The sequence below is a fragment of the Hemicordylus capensis genome, chromosome 3 (genome assembly GCF_027244095.1).
Source record: "Hemicordylus capensis ecotype Gifberg chromosome 3, rHemCap1.1.pri, whole genome shotgun sequence".
Lineage (NCBI taxonomy): Eukaryota > Metazoa > Chordata > Lepidosauria > Squamata > Cordylidae > Hemicordylus > Hemicordylus capensis.
Window position 1 is genome coordinate 241,916,039 of NC_069659.1, and position 22,061 is coordinate 241,938,099.

General features: G+C 42.6%; 1 protein-coding gene and 1 long non-coding RNA gene across 3 annotated transcripts in view; one reads left to right on the forward strand and one right to left on the reverse strand.

Moving 5' to 3' along the window:
* LOC128349245 (uncharacterized) overlaps positions 1-22,061 on the reverse strand; it is a 127,258-nt gene that overhangs the window by 69,677 nt on the left and 35,520 nt on the right. The window contains exons 2-3 of the long non-coding RNA XR_008318657.1: positions 10,622-10,720; positions 7,901-8,017 (exon numbers count right to left, since the gene is read on the reverse strand). This is a non-coding gene — a long non-coding RNA (uncharacterized LOC128349245). The remainder of the gene's footprint in view (positions 1-7,900; positions 8,018-10,621; positions 10,721-22,061) is intronic.
* Positions 1-22,061, forward strand: part of A1CF (APOBEC1 complementation factor) — a 59,077-nt gene that overhangs the window by 16,063 nt on the left and 20,953 nt on the right. For both annotated transcript variants that reach the window (XM_053305276.1, XM_053305277.1), the window contains exons 4-7: positions 5,219-5,349; positions 7,953-8,191; positions 9,845-10,009; positions 17,552-17,649. In XM_053305276.1, coding sequence (XP_053161251.1) covers positions 5,219-5,349; positions 7,953-8,191; positions 9,845-10,009; positions 17,552-17,649 — 633 coding nt within the window. The remainder of the gene's footprint in view (positions 1-5,218; positions 5,350-7,952; positions 8,192-9,844; positions 10,010-17,551; positions 17,650-22,061) is intronic.

The window sequence follows — 22,061 nt, forward strand, 5'->3', positions numbered from 1 at the left end:
AAAGAGGATGGATAATAATACAAGGCACTCCACTGTCTAATAAACAGAAATGTGCAATTTCTGGCACACATTCTAAGGATTTGCTAAGGGTGTGAACCAAAATAAAATGCTATCAGTTAACATCATTAAATGCATTCAAAAATAAATGCTAAGATCTGTTTTGCACAATATAGTTGGGTACTGGTCTGGTGCAGTGGTGAAACAACTTGCCTAGGGAGCAAGAGGTTGCTGGTTTGAATCCCCGCTAGTATGTTTCCCAGACTATGGGAAACACCTATATTGGGCAGCAGTGATATAGGAAGATGCTGAAAGGCATAATCTCATACTGTGCGGGAGATGGCAATGGTAAACCCCTCCTGTATTCTACCAAAGACAACCACATGAATCTGTGGTCACCAGGAGTTGACACCGACTTGACGGCACAACTTTACTTTACTGGTTTGCAAACAACACTCAGCTTGTACTTCGCACATTAGGATAAATGTGTTTTTTCCTGTACTGAGAACATATGGGGCCATTTCATAGGAGAAATTTCCTGTATGCTGCAGAGGCTCAACAGTTAGCTTATTACATAGGAAAGCCATGGTTGGTCAAATCCCCGAGTTACTTAGCGGAAGTCACTGTATTTCAGCCTAACGATTCTTATGGGTTTCTTGCAAGGCTAAAATGTTGCTCTGAGTTCCTTGGGGGAAGGAATAAATACATCTGTAAGAATTTTCAAATGAACAGATCTCATTTTAAGCACTTACTGGAGATGGGCAATTTTCAAGTGAAATTATCTTGCTTAAAATCCGGGATGCAATCTACAGAAAGTTATGTATTTCTAATATACGAGGACTTCACTACATTCAGAGCTCAGAGGTGATTTTGCAAATGATACTAAGAATGACTTTTAGGCTTGAATCTGTGGCTTCTGAGTGATGAGGATTATCTATCTATCTATCTATCTATCTATCTATCTATCTATCTATCATATATCTGTATGGTTGGACATGTACTTCCCTAGGCAGTGTACATAAGTTAAAATACAACAAATATAGAACAGGATAAAATCATTAAAACAATTTTGTTATATAAAACCATTTAAAATTAATTAAAAGCCCGAAAAAACAGGTGCATTTTAAGGGTCTTTTAAAAACAGCCAGAAATGGAGGAACTCCCTGTTAAAATCAAACAGAGAGTGCATTCCAGAGCCCTGGAACAGTCACAGGGAAGGCCCAGTCCCGAGTAGCCACCAATGAGCCATTGGTAGCACATTTGGTAACTTTTGTCTACTCTCTCTGCTCACACAGCCACAAATATCAGTCTTTGGTGGCATGCCAGGGGATTCATTGCTGCTTTCTTTGCAACAAGATAACATGGTTTTCTGTCAACCCATATATCCTAGGACTCATATCCTATTAATCCTTAAAGCTATTTATGAAATCCCCCTACAGGCCAATAGCTGACTTGTTATTTCTGCTAAAGTGATACATTAACTAACTCATGTTCATTGAGAGACATTAGGGTTGTTTACACGAATCATGCGACTTGGGCTGGAGAGGGTGGGGGAGGGGCAGGATCAGTCTCACCTTCCCACACATGACTGCCATTCACCATGCTGTGCTCCCACATGAGTGCCACTGCAGAGAACAGTGCAGTGTGAGAGAGGCCGGAGGAAGGATGCCCAGCCTCCAGGAAGCTACAATGCACCGCGTTTGTGTAGGGCATTGCAGGCATTCTAGAGGCTGGGATGCTCATTTCCATAGCCTCTATGGTAGCAGAGGTTTCCGGCAATTCATGCTGCCACATGACCGATTAGTGGGGTAGGAGGGTGCACATACATCCTCCTACCTCACTTTTAGCCTGAGTAGAAGTCCCGGGCTACTCAGTGGGGAAGTGTTGAGATTGGTCCCAATCCTAGTGCTCCACAAGGCTGCCCTTCCTGAGTAAAGCTGTGCAAAGCCAGGTAGGGCTGCTCATGTGAATGGCCCCCTTAATTGACAAGATCCACAATATATAGACATAAGCTAAAGAGGAGTCCATAATGGAGCAGTTGTCATCCCACTAAACAAACATACCTGAAGCTACTATTTTTTTTAAAAAATCCAACATTTCACTTGATAATTTAATCCACTTGTAGTCTGATTACATCTCGATCTTGCATGGAAACTAAGTGCACTAACAGGTTACAGAGGGAAAACATGTCATGAGCTGGACTGTATTTTCTGTAACACTAACACAAGTGTGATATACTGGATAGAACAGTGGTCTGCTCTGTTTTTCAGGCAGGGGCTACTTTGGCAAACAATGTGAGAGCCACTGTGGTTTCCTACTGTGCTGCCCTCAGCACAGCACTGTGCCTTTTTCAGGGTAGGGAGGGCCCTTTGAGAGAAGTGGAGACCTCGCTTAAGAGCTCTATGAGGAAAGCATGCACACCTTCCGAGATGGTGCAGGAGCTCAAGTTTCCCTTGAAGGAGTCCCATCAGTGCTGAGCAAAATGCTGGTGGAAATTGTTAACAGTGGGAACAGTTGTCTGTGCATGGTGCTGGGTGAGTGGTGGACTGTGGAGAAAATTCCGCTTCAGAAGAAGCTTCACACAGGATAATTAGGGAGCCACTCTGGGAATTACAATGAAGAACACTGGGTGGGATGGATTGTTCTTGGAACACTTGGATTTGGAAGACAGGAGTTTAAATTCCTGCTCATCCATTGAGTGTGTCGCTATCACTCATCTGAACCCATTTACAGGGTTCTTGTGAGTCTAAAAGAGGAACGCATGTCACACTTGTAAGGGGCACATTGACGCGTTGTGACTAGTCCTCAACTGCATTGTGTTTTCTTTTTTCCCCACAAGCCAGCCAGAAAGCATAACTGCTGACTATATCTGTAGTGTATGAAGTTAGAAAGGAGATATTTATATCTAACTTGATATATTACATTAGTATCTAACTCAGTCTTAATGCAAGGTTTGGAATCTTCTGCTGTTTTCAGAGCTTAGGTGAAGGAGAACTCTAGTTGTGTTTTGAGTCACTGGGGGTTACAGACTGAGTAGCAACTCCTCACTTAAATGTTGTGGGAGGGGAGAGCAAAGACACTTTGGGGCATGGGGAGAAAATGGAAGGTATGGCTTTTAAGTTTGGTAGAAGCAAACTCAGTGAAATGAGAAGATTCCTTAAATGCTTAGCGGGGGATCTGCACCCCTGGGAGTCATTAATACAATGTCTGAAGAGTAGGGCTAGTAGTTGTGAGATATAAACCCTAGTAGCACAGCACACATACAGGCTTTCCAGCCACAAGTGAGGACTGGAAAGCATCCAATCAGGACCAACCTTTGGGCTAAGGCAGGACCTGCTAAAGCCAAACTTTATTATGTTTTAATTAAGATTCATCCCTGTAACTGGACTATCTGTGATCATTGAGAAAGTGTATAATTTGTGAGATGCACTATGTATCATTTGTGTATCTAGTGTATCATTCGTGAGATGCACTATGTATCATTTGTGTATCTAGGGTATCATTTGTGAGATGCACTATGCCAGAAGCCCCTGTGTGACACGGACTAAACATAACCACGTGGCCCTCCATCTGTCACCCCACCCCACTTTATAAGTGGTTATTTTTTCTCTTTCTCCGAAACATTAGAAAATGCTGCCGAGATTGCCCCATCATCGCCAGACAGGGGGGCTGACTATATTCACATTCAAACAATATGTTGATTTTTCAAACTGTACTACTGAAGGGAGATCAGGATTATATCAGCCTGACCTACCAATTCATGGCATCTGCCCCACTGCCATTCACATGTTGGAGTTCAAATATGCCAAGAAGCCCACACACATAGGGCCAGTGCTGAGGCCCCATCCATACAGTCAGTCGTATTAACATAGAGTTTAACATCAGTGTGGGACTTTTATTTCTTCACATGAGCACAAATTTAAGGCATGTTGGGACTCTGTGTATGGATAAAAACTGTATTATGTGATCTAGCCTCAGGCAGTTAAGTTCTGTGCAGTGAACCTACTTCCAGACGAGTAACCATGTCTTGGTTTTTAAGGTATGAAGAATCTTGTTTTCTGCTGCAACAGACTGACAAATGTATTGTAGCTTATATGAATGTTTCTGCTACAATAAAACATGTTAGACATTTTAACAAGTGCTTTAACAAAACCTGTTCATTGTTCCTCATGTAGTCTTAATAAATAATCCACACGTTCAAATCTTGTAACCTTTTAAAAGAATTACTTGGTACAGCCAAAGATAAGGGTCACTTCCAAGGGCTGTGATTTTCACCCATATGTATGCTTCTGTGTGTCGTACTTGTGAATGAAAGCATAGAATATGTCCAAACACTAGTAGATACCAAAACGCAGAACTATAAGATTACAAACAATTACTAGTTTTACAGAAGTTTTGAGAGCACCAGAGGCACAGAACACACATGTGCAGGGGATAGATACATCCCCTTCAGATGGGACCATAAGCATGGAGAGGCAAACAACCTACTGTATTTCCAATTTCAGTGCTACTTTGGAATGTTTGAAGAAATCCCAATGTCCCATTGTATCTCTCTGACAACAGGAGTATGAGATCATTTCAGGTAGAAGAGTCATCCACACCTCTTAACAATGTTTCCAGCTGTCAGCGTTCGGGGGGGCGGGACAACTCACAAACAACATTCATTCAAGTTAACGGCACTAAATTAAACTGATAGCTATTTTTCCACCACTTTGAGTAGGCCCTCTTCCTGCAACTTGGAAGCCTTGTGTCTTTTTTGTTCTCAGCAGAAACAGAACTATATTATAAATTAGAACTATATTATAAACTATATATAAATTAAGAGCAAATCAATGAAAAAAAATCATTACTTATATTTGGATGAGTGCACTCTAGGATTCCTGAGACAAGAACAGAAGCTCAGACAGTGTGTTATCAGAGTGTGTTAACAGAGGTCACTTACCTTGCTAACAAGCTCGACAGTGCTAGCTCAGCATGGCCTGAATTCAACATATGCCACCTCTGTTTATTTTGACTCCGTACATGGGTCAGAAAGCAGATATTGAGTAAAATATGATCAAGGACCCTGCGGTCAAGTTACTCTGGAGTGAAGCAAGCACACAAACAGAATTGCAAGAGCAACAGAACTTTGTCCAGGTTGTGGTCTGCTGACAGAATTTTCCTGTCTAAGCGTTGATTTGCTTTGACATTCTTTGCTCTTACATATGCTTTGCTTTTACAGATTGGTAAAATCTATGAAATGCGGATGATGATGGACTTCAATGGAAACAACAGGGGATATGCTTTTGTAACATTCTCTAGCAAACAGGAGGCCAAGAATGCAATTAGGCAACTGAATAATTATGAAATTAGGTAAGCATCATTGATATTACACACCTAAGATTTAAACCAAATTAACAAAGTTGTCTGACCTGTGTCACCATATGCTGCAAATAGCCCTTTGTAAACTGTTTACTAAGGGACACATTGCATATTACATTCAAAGTACTTTGAAACCATATCTAAAACCAGGGATGGATGCAGCAGTAAATTACAGGGAATTTATTGGGGAAAAATTTCCCCCATAAAAGATTCCCCCCCCCCATATATAACAAAATATTGTGGCTTGGGTTTTCTCTCTCTTGCAAATGTGCTATGCCAGGGGTATGAAACTCAAATCTGGTAGCGGGCTGGATTGGATCTGATTCACCTCTGGCACCACCTTCTGTCTTCTTCCTCCACCTCCCTCCTCTTTCATTCCCTTTCTTCCCCTCTCTCTTGCCCTACCACTTTGATTAACTGAATACACTACTTTTATACCTGAATTTGCTCAGGGAAAATTCAAATAAATTTTCCCTGAGCATTGTCTGGTGATTGGGAAGTATGATATTCAGAATTTCTTCCAAAAACTACCAAAGAATTATTTGAATTTCCTCCCCTTTAAAAAAATTTAAGAAGTGCTTCCGAACATAGCCATCATATTTTAACTGTTCTCAACAGATTTTTAACACCCTATAATTATATTCAAAGCAACAGTATGCCCAAGGAAAGCAGGACCCCTTTCCCCCCTTGCTTCTTTCCCACTCTTCTTTCTTTGTTTCTCTTCCTCCTCATCCTCTACTCTCTCCCACTCTCTTCCTTTTCCTCCCTCCATCTTCTGACTTTGCCTTCCTCCTCCTGCTGCTTTCTTCCCCCTCTTCCTCACATGGGCTAGCACTTCATGTGCTGAAGAGTCTGCCATGTGGGTGTTGGGTGAGTAGAGGGTTGCCAACATTCCAATGGATCCACACACTTTTTGGACCTTCACCACAACCCCACAAGTGTGGGAGATGAGAGAGACAAAGGGGATAGGAAGGCTTGACAGGAGGGAGAGAGAGGGGGAATGAGGGGAGGGTGAAGAGGCTTGACAACAGAGAGAGAGGAAAAGTGAGGGGGGGATGAGAAGGGGATGACAAGAGGGAGAAAGGGTAAGAAAAAGAAAGAGGGTGGGAAAGTGGGAGGATGGGGAAGTTTTTGGTGGAGAAGGAAGCTGGCTGGTGTTTATTATTTATTTATTTATTTATTTGATTTCTATACCACCCTTCCAAAAATGGCTCAGGGTGGTTTACACAGAGAAATAATACAGAAATAAAATGGCTTCCTGTCCCCAAAGGGTTCACATTCTAAAAAGAAACATAAGATAGACACCAGCAACAGTCACTGGAGGTACTGTGGGGTGTGTGTGAATAGGGCCAGTTACTCTCCCCCTGCTAAATAAAGAGAATCACCACGTTAAAAGTCCATAACTCTTTGCCAAGTTAGCAGGGGTTTAGCTGAAAAAACTTCAGCGAACATGGTGGAGGTGGGGGGAAGGGAAGGAACAGTGCAGTGCAGCAGGAGGAGGGAAGGAAGGTCAGAGGATCAGGGAAAAGGAGCTGCATGTGCAGGCCGGATCCCATATTCTAATCAATTCACAGGATCCATTGGATCTGCCCCATCTAAAGCCACAGAGAGCATAGCAAGGAGAAACTGAGGATCAGCTCAACCCCTCACAGCATTTACAAAACAACCTACAAGCAGTTTTCAACCAGAGGCTTTCCCAGACACAAGTTCATTGTAGGCTTTTTAAAGCTTCCTCAGCAATTACTTACAGGGCCTCGGAGTCCACACAGGCCGGAATTCTGTAGCACTTTGTGTTTCTCCTAGTGACTTGTGACATTCTGGCCACACACTGAGCACTGCCCTTACACTATTTTTACAGCTGCACCTGCTGGCCAGCACTTGGGAATCTATCCCTTTTCATTACTACTTGTATGTCATAATTTTAAAGCCCATAATACATTCACATCTGAAAAGGCCCAAGAAGCTCATAACTCCTCCCAAGAACTTCTTGTCACTGAAAAATACAGTGGCTGACATCCAGACTAGCGCTGCACTGGTGCAGCAGTGCCTGATATCCAGACTAATGCTGTGTTGTTATGCAGGGGGATTGGGGTGAGTTTTGATCATCTCTCCTTTCTTCTGAAGCCCATTGTGCCTAGTCAAAATATGTCCCTGAGGGCTGCACAATAGGAGGGAGATGCAGTGGACTTCAGAAGGAAAGGTCAAAGATTACCCACAAACCCTCATGTGACAGCGCATTGTTGGTGTGGATGTCAGGCACAGCTGTACCAGTGCAGCGACAGTCCAGATGTCAGCCAGGAAATAAACAAATCCACGTTGCCTTAAATGTTTGTGTATACCTTTCTCTTTTTAAATGTCCAGAAGTGGGAAATAATTTGTATGAACAAACTTGCAGTAGCCTGTTCCTAACTTATTTCTCAAAAAAAACTACAATCCTCAATTAAGTAAGTAACATTCAAAATTTGCATATATTTATTTTTTCAATACATTTTTTACTTTGGCTACCTAAATAGATAGTTCAGTATACAGCAATGGTCCTAACCTGTGTACTAAGCATGTTTCACCACAACAATGGAACTGTTGTTTGTATGCAGGAACGGTCGACTCCTTGGGGTTTGTGCCAGTGTAGACAACTGCCGTTTATTTGTAGGAGGAATCCCTAAAACCAAGAAGAGGGAAGAAATTTTAACAGAGATGAGGAAAGTTACGGATGGTGTCATTGATGTCATCGTGTATCCCAGTGCAGCGGATAAAGCAAAAAATCGTGGATTTGCTTTTGTGGAATATGGAAGTCATAGAGCGGCAGCTATGGCAAGAAGAAAATTACTACCAGGTAATGCAAAGAAAAATACTGTAATCTTGCAATATATAGAAAGGGACCACCAATCGGCAACCCAGGCAAGGAAATGGGCTGTAATGTCAGAGGAGAGAGGGAAGGCCAAACAACAGAAGATATGGAGCATGGGGGCCTCCTACAGCCCCCAGCCTGCCCGCCACACTGCAGCTAACCTACGTGCTATTGTGTTTTTAAAAAAACAACAAAGCCACCACATGGCCAAGGGGTGGCTGCACAGGGGGTGGGAGAGCCAAGTAGTCAACCTCCTCCCCCCCTAGCGGCGGCACTGGGGAGAGCAACTGCTGGGCGCATCCTCTCTGCCCAGCGGTTGTTATGATCTGTGAGGTGCTCAGCAGCTGCTGGGCAGAGAGGACACACCCAGTGGTTGCTCCCCCCATCGGCGCCGCTGGGCAGAGGAAGAGGAGCTCAACTACTCAGCTCCCCACCACCCCAGCCACCCCTTGGCTGTGTGGCAGCTTTTTTTGGTAATCGCATGTAGGTTAGCCACAGCATTAGGCCCCCCAAAAGTAGGTTTGGGGGGCCTCACGGGGGGGGGCTTTGCAGAAGGGCTGGTCCGGGCCCCAAAATCATCTAGGTGTGCCCCTGGCTAGATCAATGAATGGATTAACCAAAAACATCACACAATCCATGCATTTTTTCCAGTGTTCAGTATTGTCCATGGTACTATTTTGGTGACTCTCCAAGGGTGGCACAGCACTAATTACTGTTATGCCACTGTCACTACACATTTGATTGCTCAAGAAATCAAATGCCAATCAGTTGCTACATCCCCACATGTGGGACTGCAACATCAATTTAAATCCGTTTCAAATTTTTAAAATTGTTATTCTGCCCCATCAAGGAACAAAAGAAACTGTAACTCTGAAAAGTAGATATCCAGTAAGTAATTCTGAATACAAGCACAAGATTTCAGTTCCCAGGCTTTTTTCCTCAGGGGAAAAAATCCTCTCCTCAGGGGAACTATTAAAGATGCACTGGGTTCAGACAGGCGTCAAACTGGTTTATATTTGTCAAGTACATATGCCCCTGGGTGTTTTTCAAACAGGGTTTTTCATTTGCATCTCTTCCAGAATGGAGAGTGTGCATTCACATATCGGCTAGATTTATCCTACAGTCGAGCTATGTGAGCTATCAGGGAGCACACGATCCGGGTGTTTCATTGTGTGTTAAAGTGTAGCCCAATTTATATCCAGGGTAAAAAGAATCCACTTTTTGCATCATTTTTGGGGAGCAACTTTGAACTTGCAGTAAAGCCTCGTAGTAAACTCATAGTAAAGCCTGCTGTGTGAAAAACACCCTGGTGAGTACATACTGCATACAACTCCCAGTGATCAAATCGTGAATCCAAATTAGTAGTTACACACATAACCTTCAGAAAATGAGAGGCTCTGTATTCTCACCTACTGCCTTTTTACAAATCACTTTTCATAAACATGTAAATTCATTTTAGTAATAAGCCTATGTGGAAAGAATCCCCTTCCCCCACCCCCACACAGCCTACTTGTTTTATTTAATTTTAATCAATGTATATTGACGTACATAATTCTGAGCCATTTTGGAAGGGCAGTATAAAAACTGAATGAATCAATCAATGAATGGATGAATTAATGAATGATTCTAACTCCACAGGAAGGATACAATTGTGGGGACATCCTATTGCTGTAGACTGGGCAGAGCCGGAGGTTGAGGTGGATGAAGATACAATGTCATCAGTCAAAATCCTCTATGTGCGAAATCTTATGTTATCAACTACTGAAGAGACAATTGAAAAGGAATTCAACAACGTTAAACCAGGTAAAAGAAGGAAAGGGGACTTTTTGCCTTTAAAAAAGTCAGTTAAATTATATAATTTATAATGTGTAATAAACTGGGGGAAAGTTATTCTGGCTGAAATATTTCTAACTTGTGAGAATGTCAACAAAAAATCACAAAGCACCTGTTTTATTTTCCATGAAAAACATTTCAGTGTTGATTCTCCCCCCACCAAAAAAACCCCAGACTAAATGCCACTGCTTGAATGCTATTCTTCGCCAGCCCACCCTAATGCAGAGAAAATACTCTGAGGGCTTTTGTGTGTTCACATTGGAAGAAGAATTTCCTTTTTTTAAATGTACTTGTTCTATTTTCTGTTTCCCATATGGAATATGTTTAGGGAGTCTTTAAATATAGAAAATGTGTTTGCTAAGAAGAGTTTCCAAAAAGCCTTGGAATAATTTTAAGTGTAACGAAATGTTTCACTATATACCTTGTGTGCACATGACTATATTATGCATGTTCACTAGATTCTTCATAGCAGTATATATCGCACTAGATTCTTCATAGCATAGCATGTGCTATCTGAACCTGTGGCTGACCATGGTTTTAAAAAAAAGTTACAACAAAGACAGGAGTTAATTTGGGACTTACTTTATGTGCACATTTTATTTTATTTTATTCTATTTTCTGGTGGAGGGAGGTTGTGGGTGCGAGGCGCTGGTGCTCAGTTTTCATTCTTTTCATACAGCCCTAAAGAGTCAAGAAGAGTTAATGTTAGGAAGCAGAGCCCTTCAGTTTTGTGTAACTTCTACAAAGTGGACTAAGGCACCTTTTTTCCTGTTATGTGTTCTTCAGAAACAGAACAGGGTTACTTGACTGATGAGGGAGCCATAGGCCCCATTCAGATGTAACACCAAAGCTCAGTTAATTTCTGTGGTTAATTTCTAAACCCAAGAATCATGCCACAGGTAACTGAGCAACTCAAGTTTTGTTACCTCAAGCTACTGGCCTGAATAACCCCTCCCTCTTCCTAGTCCTCCAAGTCTCCATCCCAGAAATCTCCATTCTTCTCATGTTGCCAGAATGTGGGCATCGCATCAGCCTGCCAATCACCAGCAACTATTGGTCACGATGTGAGAGGCGGCGTGCTTTGTGCGATTGTGTCTTCTCAGCATCAATCACCCGCCCTTGGCAGAGAAAAGACATATTATCTCTTCCCTGCCACTCCTTATAGCAATGACTTTCCCAGAATTCCTAAGCTACACAACCAGGCATATGCACAGTTAGTTACATCCTGGGATGACAATGGGCTCTTCAGATGGGAAGGGGAACTTGGGGGAAGAAACACAGAAGACTCACTGATAAATGGGGTGGGTGGGTGAGAGAAGGGACGGTTCAGAGTTCAAGCCATCACATAGCTGCACAGCTGCTACCAGCATCTAAGGCAGATCTCACGTACAGAAGTAGCAGGTGGTTCTTGGAGCTGTTACATGGCCAGTAAGGTGGCACCTGGCAAAGCCGGGTAAGCGCCATTTTAAGCCAGGAGGATTAATCTGGATTAATTTAAAGAGAGTTTAAAGAGAAGGGGGGCTTGATGGAGGCTCCCTGGATTTAAAAGTCAAGACTCTCTTCAGCAGCAACTGTGGTGCAAATTCAAACCGAAACATTGGAAAGGAGCAATGGAATCTACAACCAGCAAGTGGAATCTTCCTAGCGGGGAAATTCATTTGCATTGTTGCTGGACTTCAATTCCAATCCAGATGGTTTGACAGACTCAAGTTAAACATCCAGAAAAATGGTTTGTCATGAGGATCCCTGCATACTATGGCGGATTAACGTAGCAGCAAATGTAGCATTTGCTACGGGCCCCACATTTTCGAGGGCCCCGCACGCCCGGCTTCCAACTGGGAATTAAAAGCAAAACTTTACCTGTTTTATTTGGTCCATGTTAGAGAAAATATCCCTTGTCTGCTAAATGTGCCTTTTAAGAGAAGGCCCAGCACAGCATTTGTCCAGTGGCTGTTGCTGGTGCCTACCCTTTTTACTTTTTAGTGTGTGAGCCCTTTGCAGACAGAGGATCATCTATCCACTCTTTATTTTTCTGTGTAAACCACTTTGAGAATTTTGATTGGACAATGGTACATAAATATTCACTGTTGTTGTAGTAAGTGTGAGTTCATGGCTCGGTCTCCCATACTCCAAAATATAGCAGATGAAAAAATTGAATTACTTTACTATGCAAGTAAATAATTAATGCTTAATATTTATGTGCATTTTAAAAAATTTAGGGCCCCTTTATAACATATGCTACAGGCCCCACACTAGCTTATTCCGGCCCTGCCTGCATACCCCTTTTGGGAGTCCTCTTTTAATCTCCCTTGGGAAAGACAAACTGTCTTTCCAGTTGGGAACAAAGGGACTTGGGGGCCCCTCCCTCCCCTGGAAAGAGAGGATTGGGACCCTCTCTTCCCACCTATACTGGTGAAAGATAGACTTAACCTGGGGATCCCTACCCAGGTCTGTTGGGGATTCCTTTTTGCTTGCGCACACGCGCGCGCACACACACACACACACACACACATTTTTGAGATAACAAGGGGGGGAAAGGGTTCCTCTGTCCCAGGAAAGGAAGGGAATAAAGGGAATGGAGCACCTGCTAAATTATCTTTCCAGGGTGAGGGGTTGCAAGAAGATCTTGGGAGCACAGGTGAAGTACAGCTGGCCTGAGAATCTTGAGGATAACTCTAGAAGATTGCATGCCAAATTCAGAAGTGGGGGTCATCTTATTTAGGGAGGAATTTCCTTGGCAGCAGCAGATTGTACTGCATCATTCTGGGTGACCTTATGAAAACAAGGGCAGGCTATATCTTGAAAAAGGAATGACAAATATGGCCATTTACAATGAGTGCCAGACAAAGCAGTAAATTGTTACCTATGCTTGTGCACTTTAAACATACATGTCAGGTTTAACCATGCTAGACTATCACACATGTAACTCCTTTAAGAGAATGGGTTCAGAAACAGCTGCCCCAGATCACTTGAAATGCATCGACACTAATGAGATTTATTCAACACATTTCTATACCACCCCATACACAAGTCCCATGGTGGTTCACAATCTAAAAACGCAATTAAAACATTAACAAAATTAAAATACAGATTAAAAACATGGATAGCTTTTGATGTATATTGTGTATATAAGAGCATAGGGAGTGGCTGCAAGCTCCTCCAGAAAGAAGGTGCTTGAAAGTAGTGCTGAAGATACCTGTTTTAAGCAGTACCTGGTCTTCCTCAGAGCAAAGGGTATCTTAGTCTAGTTCCCCAGTTAAAACAAGTCCTTCAATAATGTACTTTCTACTTGGCAAGAATATTCTTCCGACTACATTATTTTAACTGTTGAACTAGAATAAAATATATGAAAACCACGGTTGAAATGCATGGAGCAAGCCTCATATAATGAATTGCTACACACCTCTCAGATGTGTAATACTGACTTCTCTCAGATTCTAATACTGACATCACTTTGAATGTTGCAAAATTTTGCTCTAGGGCTTGCTTTATTAGGAAACAAAATGGTTAAATCTGATGAGTGCATGATTAAGGTCGTTCTATAGTAAGAAATATCAGCCCTTATAACTCTGTACTTTGTCGACTGTTGTATTTGTTGCTGTTCTATGGTCTTGGAAAATAATAAAGAATGAATGAATGAATTCAAGCACTGGCTTGCTCTTTCTGGTGCTGTCCATCTCTTGCCTTCCGAAATGTGAAAAAGAGTGGTTTCTGCATCTACTACCAGGGAAGCTCAGCTTTGAGCTTTTTCTCCCCTTGCTTTGTTGTATTGTACAAAACTGCCTGGCAAGTGGCATTGCATTCATGTATCTCATCGAAGTGCTAGGAAATGACTGAGAAGCAAAAGAACATCTCAGAAATTAGAGGTGCTTCTAAATTTGTATGATTAGCTTCCAGCCTCTTTCTAGGACTTCTTAATGACAAGTGACAACAGTATTGTCTTTCAAACGTAGGTTATAACAATCGACATAGCAAAATGTTGCAAAGGTTCTAGCATGGCAAGTTTCTAGCAAGGCAAGAACTATCTGCAAACTTGCTGGTATTGTAACCTATCTGCTAATTGATCTGTTATTCGGAAGTTTGTCTTGTGGCGATCCTGTAAAGAGAGAGTGCAGAGTCAGAAGGACAGAGGGTGAGAGGAGAAGAGGAGAACATAAGAACAGTCCTGCTGGATCAGTCCCAAGGCCTATCAAGTCCAGCATCCTGTTTCACACAGTAGCCCACCAGATGCCTCTGAGAAGCCCACAGGCAAGAGGCCGGGGCATGCCCTCTCTCTTTCTGTTGCTCACCTGAAAGACCAGGAGGAGAAAAGAGAGAAGTGAAATGGAGTTTTTCTAATTTTCTTGAGTCAACCAGGGGGACAGTGTAGAAGCTGGCTGTGTAGGCATATCAGAGGTGTAAAAATTAAGGCAACATAGCAACTAACAAATCTCATGTTAGTGTAATTGTGTATACTTTAAAACCCAGTATTAAAATTATTTAAAACTATCAATCTAATTAAAATCCTGGGTGAATAAATGTGTCTTCAATGCCTTTTTAAAAGTTGCCAGAGATGGGGAGGCTCTTATTTCAACAGAAATAAGGGGAGTTTCTTATTTCAACAGAAATAAGAATTCAACAGAATTCCTATATCTTATTAAAACCTGTCTGTTACATTTTAGAAGCCAGGATATATAATGATACTACTATTTACTATTAACAGAATGCAGAGGTGTAACTATAGGGGGGGCAGGGGGGGCACGTGCCCCGGGCGCCATCTTTTCTGGTCACGTGGGGGGCGCCGCCATGACAATTTTTTTAAAAATTGTTTTAGAAAATGTGTTAATACAAATGTTTCCTGCTCAGTGCAGCAGCACTGCAGCAGTCAAGGGAGCACGTCGGTGCCCCCTCCCCCACGAGCGGTCCCTTCCGCACCGCCCGTGCCCCCCCCCCATTGCTTTGCTGGTGCCTGGCGGCCAGTCAGTGGCCTGGCTTGGCGGCGGCGGCGGGCGCTTGTGAGGAAAAACCTAAGTATAATGTAATATGTTGGGGGGTGGGGGGCACAGGGGGGTGCCATTTCAGTGCTTGCCCCGGGCGCCGTTTTCCCTAGTTACGCCTCTGACAGAATGTACTCGAAAATTTCCTAAAAGATCATAAAAGAAAGAGTAGCTAAAAGTGTCCAGGATGATACAATATCTAAAACCAAAATGGCAGTTGCTATTAAAAGCTGCCTGTTACATTTTAAGAGACAGGATATATAATGATTACTATACAATTACTACTGTTTGCTCATAAAAGGCATCATTGTGAGGAATTATAAAGGGAACATTACATATACATAAAATAAAGATATAGAAAGTATAGAACCAGATTTTTAAAAGCCATCTAATGGTCATATCACATGAAGACATAAAGAACGCATGGGGTTAGATTTAAAATCCACCATATTTAGTCATCCAGAGGAACTATAGATCATAAAAGGAAAGGGCCAGGGGTTATGGGTTTGTTTTAAGCCAGAACTTTACAAAAACTTCTGAAACGGAAGACTCTCCTTAGAACATCATTTCACCTCCATGTGAAGGAATCTGCCCTTTGCCTTTATAAAAAGGGATAAGAGTATGCCCCTTTTGCTCCCCTTTTATAAATCCTCAATGGATGGGCATACAGTTGTTAAATCTGGCACACATGAAATCCACATTGGCAGGGCTCTGTTATCCCCCCACCCCCCGCAGGCTATGGCTAACTCCTCTGATTTGGGGGGAATTTGAGAGGGGGAAATAGAAAGTGGGGGCAAAAGCTGGCTTGTTTCAAGCCAGAACTTTACAAACAGTTCTTGATCGGAAACCCTCCCTAGGCAACCATTCCACCCCCATTTGGAGGAAAAAAGACATTCCTTTGATTTTATATATTACATTTTGTCTTCCTCATTGCAGAAGCACACAGTCAGTATAAATGAAAGTAATTTGAATGTTTCTGTTTTCATAGTTAGAAAGAATTTCTCACTTTCCCTTCTAACCATTAAGGAATTAAAAGGTGTGAAGTCCTTTTAATCCCGCCCTGCAATGGAGAAGAAAAATAATAATATAAAAATCTAAGGAATTTTCTTTTTCCTCACATGGGTCCAAGGAGAAGCTTCAGATCCAAAACCGTTAGTAAAGTTCTGGCTTGAAACAAGCCAGATTTCACCATTTTTAGCCATTTAAAAAAACTCAAAACCAAAAATCAGGAGTGACCCATAGTTTGGGGGGCAAGGTTAACCCCAGAGGCCTTCCAGTGTGGACTTCATGTGTGCCAGGTTTCGTAACTGTATGCCTATCCATTCCTGAAACATAAAGGGGGGGTCAAAAGGGACAGGCTGTTACCCCTGTTCATTAAAGCAAAGGGCAGATTCATCCACATGCTGGTGAAATGATGGTCCAAGGAGGGTCTTCCGTTTCAGAGGTTTTTGTAAAGTTTTGTCTTGAAACAAGTCAGATTTCACTATTTCTAGCCATTTTAAACAAAACTTTTTAAAATTCACCAAAAATCAGGGGATTGACCAGTTCTCTTGAACTTCTGTACAGGGGGCCACAAGCTGCTTCCCGCCTGTGTGGCAAGTTTCAAGGCTGTGGGGTCAATCAGTGAGTTTGGGTGATTTTTTTAAACTTCCCCATTGATCTCTAAAGAGGAAATCTGAACTTAAGTTGGAATTTGGATTCAGATTCCAAATCCGATCTGATACCCAGCATCGCCAGAGCCCTTTATTCAAAATCTGAAATTGTCATATTTGGATCAGGTTGAATCTGAATCCAAATTTCCTGAACATGCACATTAAAAGTAATGATTTGGTCAGGTGTTAGTGTTGGAGCCCTGGAAATGACCACTTATTTGGTGGGGGGAAGCAAATCAGAAGTTGAAAGAGAAAATCTGAAATGTTTGATTTCTAACATTTAAGAAACGCTGTAAGACCCTGTCTCCTTAATCTTCTTTCTAGCTAAGAGATCTTTGTAGAGTCTTATCAGTCTGGTATATGTAAGCTTTGAGCTAGGCCTGCACAACTTTGGCCCTCCAAGAGTTGTTGGACTACAGGTCCAACAACAGCTAGAGGCTTTAAGTCAAGCCTGTATATCTGCTTATATTTAATTTCTTCCAAGCTGAGATCTAAAAATAATTTAACACTTAAACCATGTCTAGGGACGACTTCATACGTGTACTTTTGGGATTATTTATGTGTGCATGGTGCTCTTTACCATGCAGATAAAACAAATGTGCAAATAACACCAATTTTTAGTAGAACATCTCCAGATACCACACTAGCAATAAGCAGCCCAAAGAATAAAAAAGAAGCACCAATGTGTATATCACTAAGCCAGTGAAAATACAATTGGTTCATGCCTTGAAGTGTGAGGATCTAATATGTATTTACTGGAGAATAATTCAATTAAAGAGAATAGAATTAGTCTGGAAGATCAATGTCTAAGAACACAAGACAAGCATGCACTTTCTCAACTGGCAATATCAGCGGCAGACCTAACCTCCAAATCTGTTCGACAGGATCAGTGGAACGAGTCAAGAAAATCAGAGACTATGCATTTGTGCACTTTAACAATCGGGAAGATGCAGTTGAAGCCATGAAAAGCTTAAATGGGAAGGTAATGCTGGATTTGTTTAGTATCTGACAGATTGCATGTTGAGAATTATATGGCATAATAGATGGCATAATATAGTTTCCTATAGTTGTGTTCATGATCATCCTAAAGTCTTCCTCTTTGACTATGTGCAGTTTATTTTCAGAAAATAATAATTCTCATATTACAATTTGTTCCTACCCATAATCATTTACACATGGTGCATAGTGGCTCCATGTAGCAATTAACTACCACTTGCCATATGAAATGCCTCAATCATGTGAAGATGTCCACACCAGGGATCTGCAAACTAGTTGGATGTTGAGCTGGTTCAACATCAAATCGGTTAGGTTTGACAGTTCAGGGTCAAGCCGAACCACCTCGACTCCAGACCAAATCCCCACCACTACCAGCCATTTGGGGCAGGAGTGTAGGGAGGCTGGCAGTGGCCTCCTGGCCCCGCCCCAACATCTGACATCAGACACAGGGGGCCGGCTAGCCACGCCACTACATCTGACATCAGCTGCAGTGGCGTGGTCTCCCTCCCAAACGGGGCCATGCGGCCTGGTTTGGAAGGGAGATGGCGTGGGCCGGAGTGAGAGCTGTTCTGGCCATGCTGCCAATGCAGCGCAGGCTGATCTCTTTTGGGAGGAAGATTGATCAGCCCCACTGCACTGGCAGCGAGATCAGGAGCGGCTCTCCTTGCCTTTAAGGCAGGGAGAGTCACTCCGGCTGCGCTGCAATGCAGCGCAGGCCGATTACTTTTCCAAATTGGGCCATGTGTCTCCGTTTGGGACCGAAATAATGCCCCCCCATGAATGATGTCAGATGTGGGGGGTGTATCTGGGGCTGTACTCACGGCCCCTGATTGGTAGCAGCCTGGGTTATTTAAACCAGTTTGCCCAATGGTGGCTTCAGCCCTGGTTTGGGGGGTTCATGAGCATTTTTTGAAGAAGAAAAATAATTTTTTTAGTTCTTATCCCTTCTGGGGGCTTCTCCAAGGCCTCAGGGGGGTCTAAGGAGTTTCCCCCTCCCCCACTAGCCTTTGTCTTGCCAAAAGCCTGCCGGTCCAGGCATTCTTCGGCCTGTTCCACGCTTTCCCCCCATCGCAATGGACCTGGCCACACAGAGGACCATTGCACATGTGTGGAAGCCTCCAAAATGGCCACCACGAGGGGGGAAGGCCCAGGACAGACCGAAGATCACCCAAAGTGAGCACCTTTTGACATAAGAAAAGCCGGCGGGGGAGGAGGAACCTACATGGACACAAACACACCTGCAGCCTTGGAGAAGCCCCCCAGAGGGAATAAGTGCTAAAGAAAAGTATTTTTTTACAAAAACGTTTCACAAGCTGAACCAGGAGGGGTTCAATGGGTGGGGAAAAACCAAACTGGCCTGGTTTGATTTGGGTCTCGTTTGGACTCAAAACAAACCGGGCCAGCCAGTTTTGTCTACACCCCTAGTCCACACCAGCAAATATATGGTACAGACATGGAGCCTCTTCACACATCCAGGCTATCCACATGGTGAGTGGCTTTCAAAAGAGAGAGAGAGAGAGAGAGAGAGAGAGAGAGAGAGAGAGAGAGAGAGATATCTGCAGTGAAATTGAGATATTTCCATTGGTGTTCATAGGGGGCTTGAATGTGATAACTGACTCTAAGAATCTGATCATGGATCTTATGAGAGTTAAGAAAGAGGAATGACAGATAAACACCAGGATCCAAAGAGCTACTTGGGGCATACCATCGATCTGGGGAATGCCAAGTGAGGGTTTTTCCTCTTCAGCAGGTCCTCATGATTCTGGCATGGACACTACTGTCCACATAATTAAGTCCAGTGGCTTTTTAATATTATGACTTTTAAATCCACCATCATGAGGCTCCATCATAAATGGTTTTGAAAACTACAGTAGTTTCAGAAGAGGGTTTCCTTATGACTTGAGAATGGTTATTTGAGAAATTCAGTGCCAAGGAATTCATAGAATTAGTTTCATGGTGCTTTGGCTCTTTGTTAATGGAAGCTTAAATTAGAGATTGAAAATACACTTTACTTCACTTTAATAATTTTGCTCAGTATGATAACAAACTGGTCTCCAACTCCCATGTTGATTCTCTTAACCCCTACACCAATCTCCCAGCTCCCTGACACTGATTTTCCTGACCCCACACTGATCTCCTGATTATCTCCTGATCCTGGTTCTCTTAACCACCCCCCAATCCTCTCCATCCACCAATTTTTCCTTATTTGATGGTCGCAGAACTGGCCACCACTGCTCTTCCTCTCATTCTTCCTGCCATTCAACCAACTCTCCTTCCCTGCATTTTGAAAAGGAAAGAGACTGGATACCAAGCAGAAGGAAATGCAGTCATCTCTCGCCAACCGTAAGGGTTCCATTCCAGGAAAATCTTGCGGTTGGCGAATTCGCGGTAGATGAGCCATTGAAATCAATGGCAAACAGGGAGTTAGGGGAACTACGGTCACGAAAGGACTCCAAAATACAGAAAAAAATAGGGGGGAAATACCCCCAAAATCTCCCAAAATCACCAGGAGTGAGTAAGAGAAGTGAAGGGGACCCCCCAAAATGACCCCTGCCCCCCAAATGATCCCAACCCCTCAAAATGATCCCAACCCCTGAGCCATTTTAGAAGGGTGGTATATAATCAGAATAAATAAATAAATAAATAAATAAATAAATAAATAAATAAATAAATAAATAAAATGACCCAACCCCCCCCCAAATGACCACCCAATCCCCAAAATGACCTCCCGATTCCCACAAAATGACCCCTGACCCCAAAAATGACCCCTGAAAATGATCCCCAGCCACACAAAAAATGTCCCCTGAAAGACACACCCCCCCAAATCACAAAAACCCTAAAAATTGGTGGGGGTGGAATCTCACCAGACCATGGATACTCAAGTTGCGGTTGGCAAGACTTTCCACAATTTCCCAGTTGCGGATACTCAAATCCATGATTGGGAAACCCATGGTTGGTGAGGGATGACTGTATGTTGAAATATTGCTTCCCCACTCCCTGCCTTGCAGAGAGCAGGATGGAAGGAGAAAGAGCCATGTGATGGTAGCAAGAGCACTTGCGTGTCTTATCAGCAGGCTGCCAGTGGCTTAAAAATTAGAAGACTTTTAAGGTGACTTGATAAATCCCTGCTAACTAAACAAAGAGGCACCTTTTAAAATGGAGATTCTCTTATATTTTAGCTGAGGAAGTACAAGTGTCTCCATACAACCCCAGCACAGCATCTCTCTAGTGGTTGTTACTGGTGCCTGCCTTATGTTTCTTCTTAGATTGTGAGATCTTTGGGGACAGCGAACTTGTTGGAGATCCAGCTGCAGATGGCATCGACCTTTTACACCAGTAACCCTAATGCCCACTTGGCACATTGGGAGTTGAGATAGTCAGTTAGCATCTCCTTCTCTTTTCTGTTTATCTCTGCCTCTATGACCCCCTCAATGGATAAAGTGTAAGTAACTTCTTGGGAGTGACCTCCTCCCCCCCTCCGCCTTCTTCTTCCCAGAATGCTTCTAGCTCTCTCTGAGCACCATGCTTCTAGAGGTCTCTCTCTGACCAACATGTAGCCAGCAGTTAGGTATAGGTCTTTTTCTATCATCATGTACTTCTGAATAAAGTAGATTAGTTTAACCTTACATGACTCTCCATGCTTATCATTTACAAGCTATTGCCCCTGAGACCCTGTTAACTTCGGCTGTAATGGGAGTGAGTTACAGTAGCTTCTGAAATACTGTGCTATATAAGTAATTACCCCCAACAGAACCGTTTTGCTTATTTTTCTATGGAAACTGCTTTAAGAACTTTTTTTTGTTGAAAAGTGGCATTAAAATATTTGAAATAAATAAAAATAAAATAAATAGTTAGTTAGTTAGTTAGTTATTCGATTTCTATACCGCCCTTCCAAAAATGGCTCAGGGCAGTTTACACAGAGAAATAATAAATAAATAAATAAATAAATAAATAAATAAATAAATAAATAAATAAGATGGAACCCTGTCCCCAAGGGGCTCACAATCTAAAAGAAACATAAGACAAACACCAGCAACAGTCACTGGAAGTACTGTGCTGGGGGTGAATAGGGCCAGTTACTCTCCCCCTGCTAAATAAAGAGAATCACCACAGTAAAAGGTGCCTCTTAGCCAAGTTAGCAGGACAATAACAAGACAAAATATGATTTGTAAAACATTTTTAAAAGCAGGACAACCATCAAGTGCAGTGGGGGGGAAAGCCAAATCATAAAGAACTATAGAAATACCAAGCTGCAAAGGTCTGTCTTAATATGAAAATATTTGCCAGCCTCTGAAAAGTTGCTAAGAATATAGTGTGATGGGTCTTCCTTATCAGGGAGTTCTATGAAGAGAATTATACCACAGAGAAGACCCAGTCTCTGGTAGGCCCTTGCCTAAA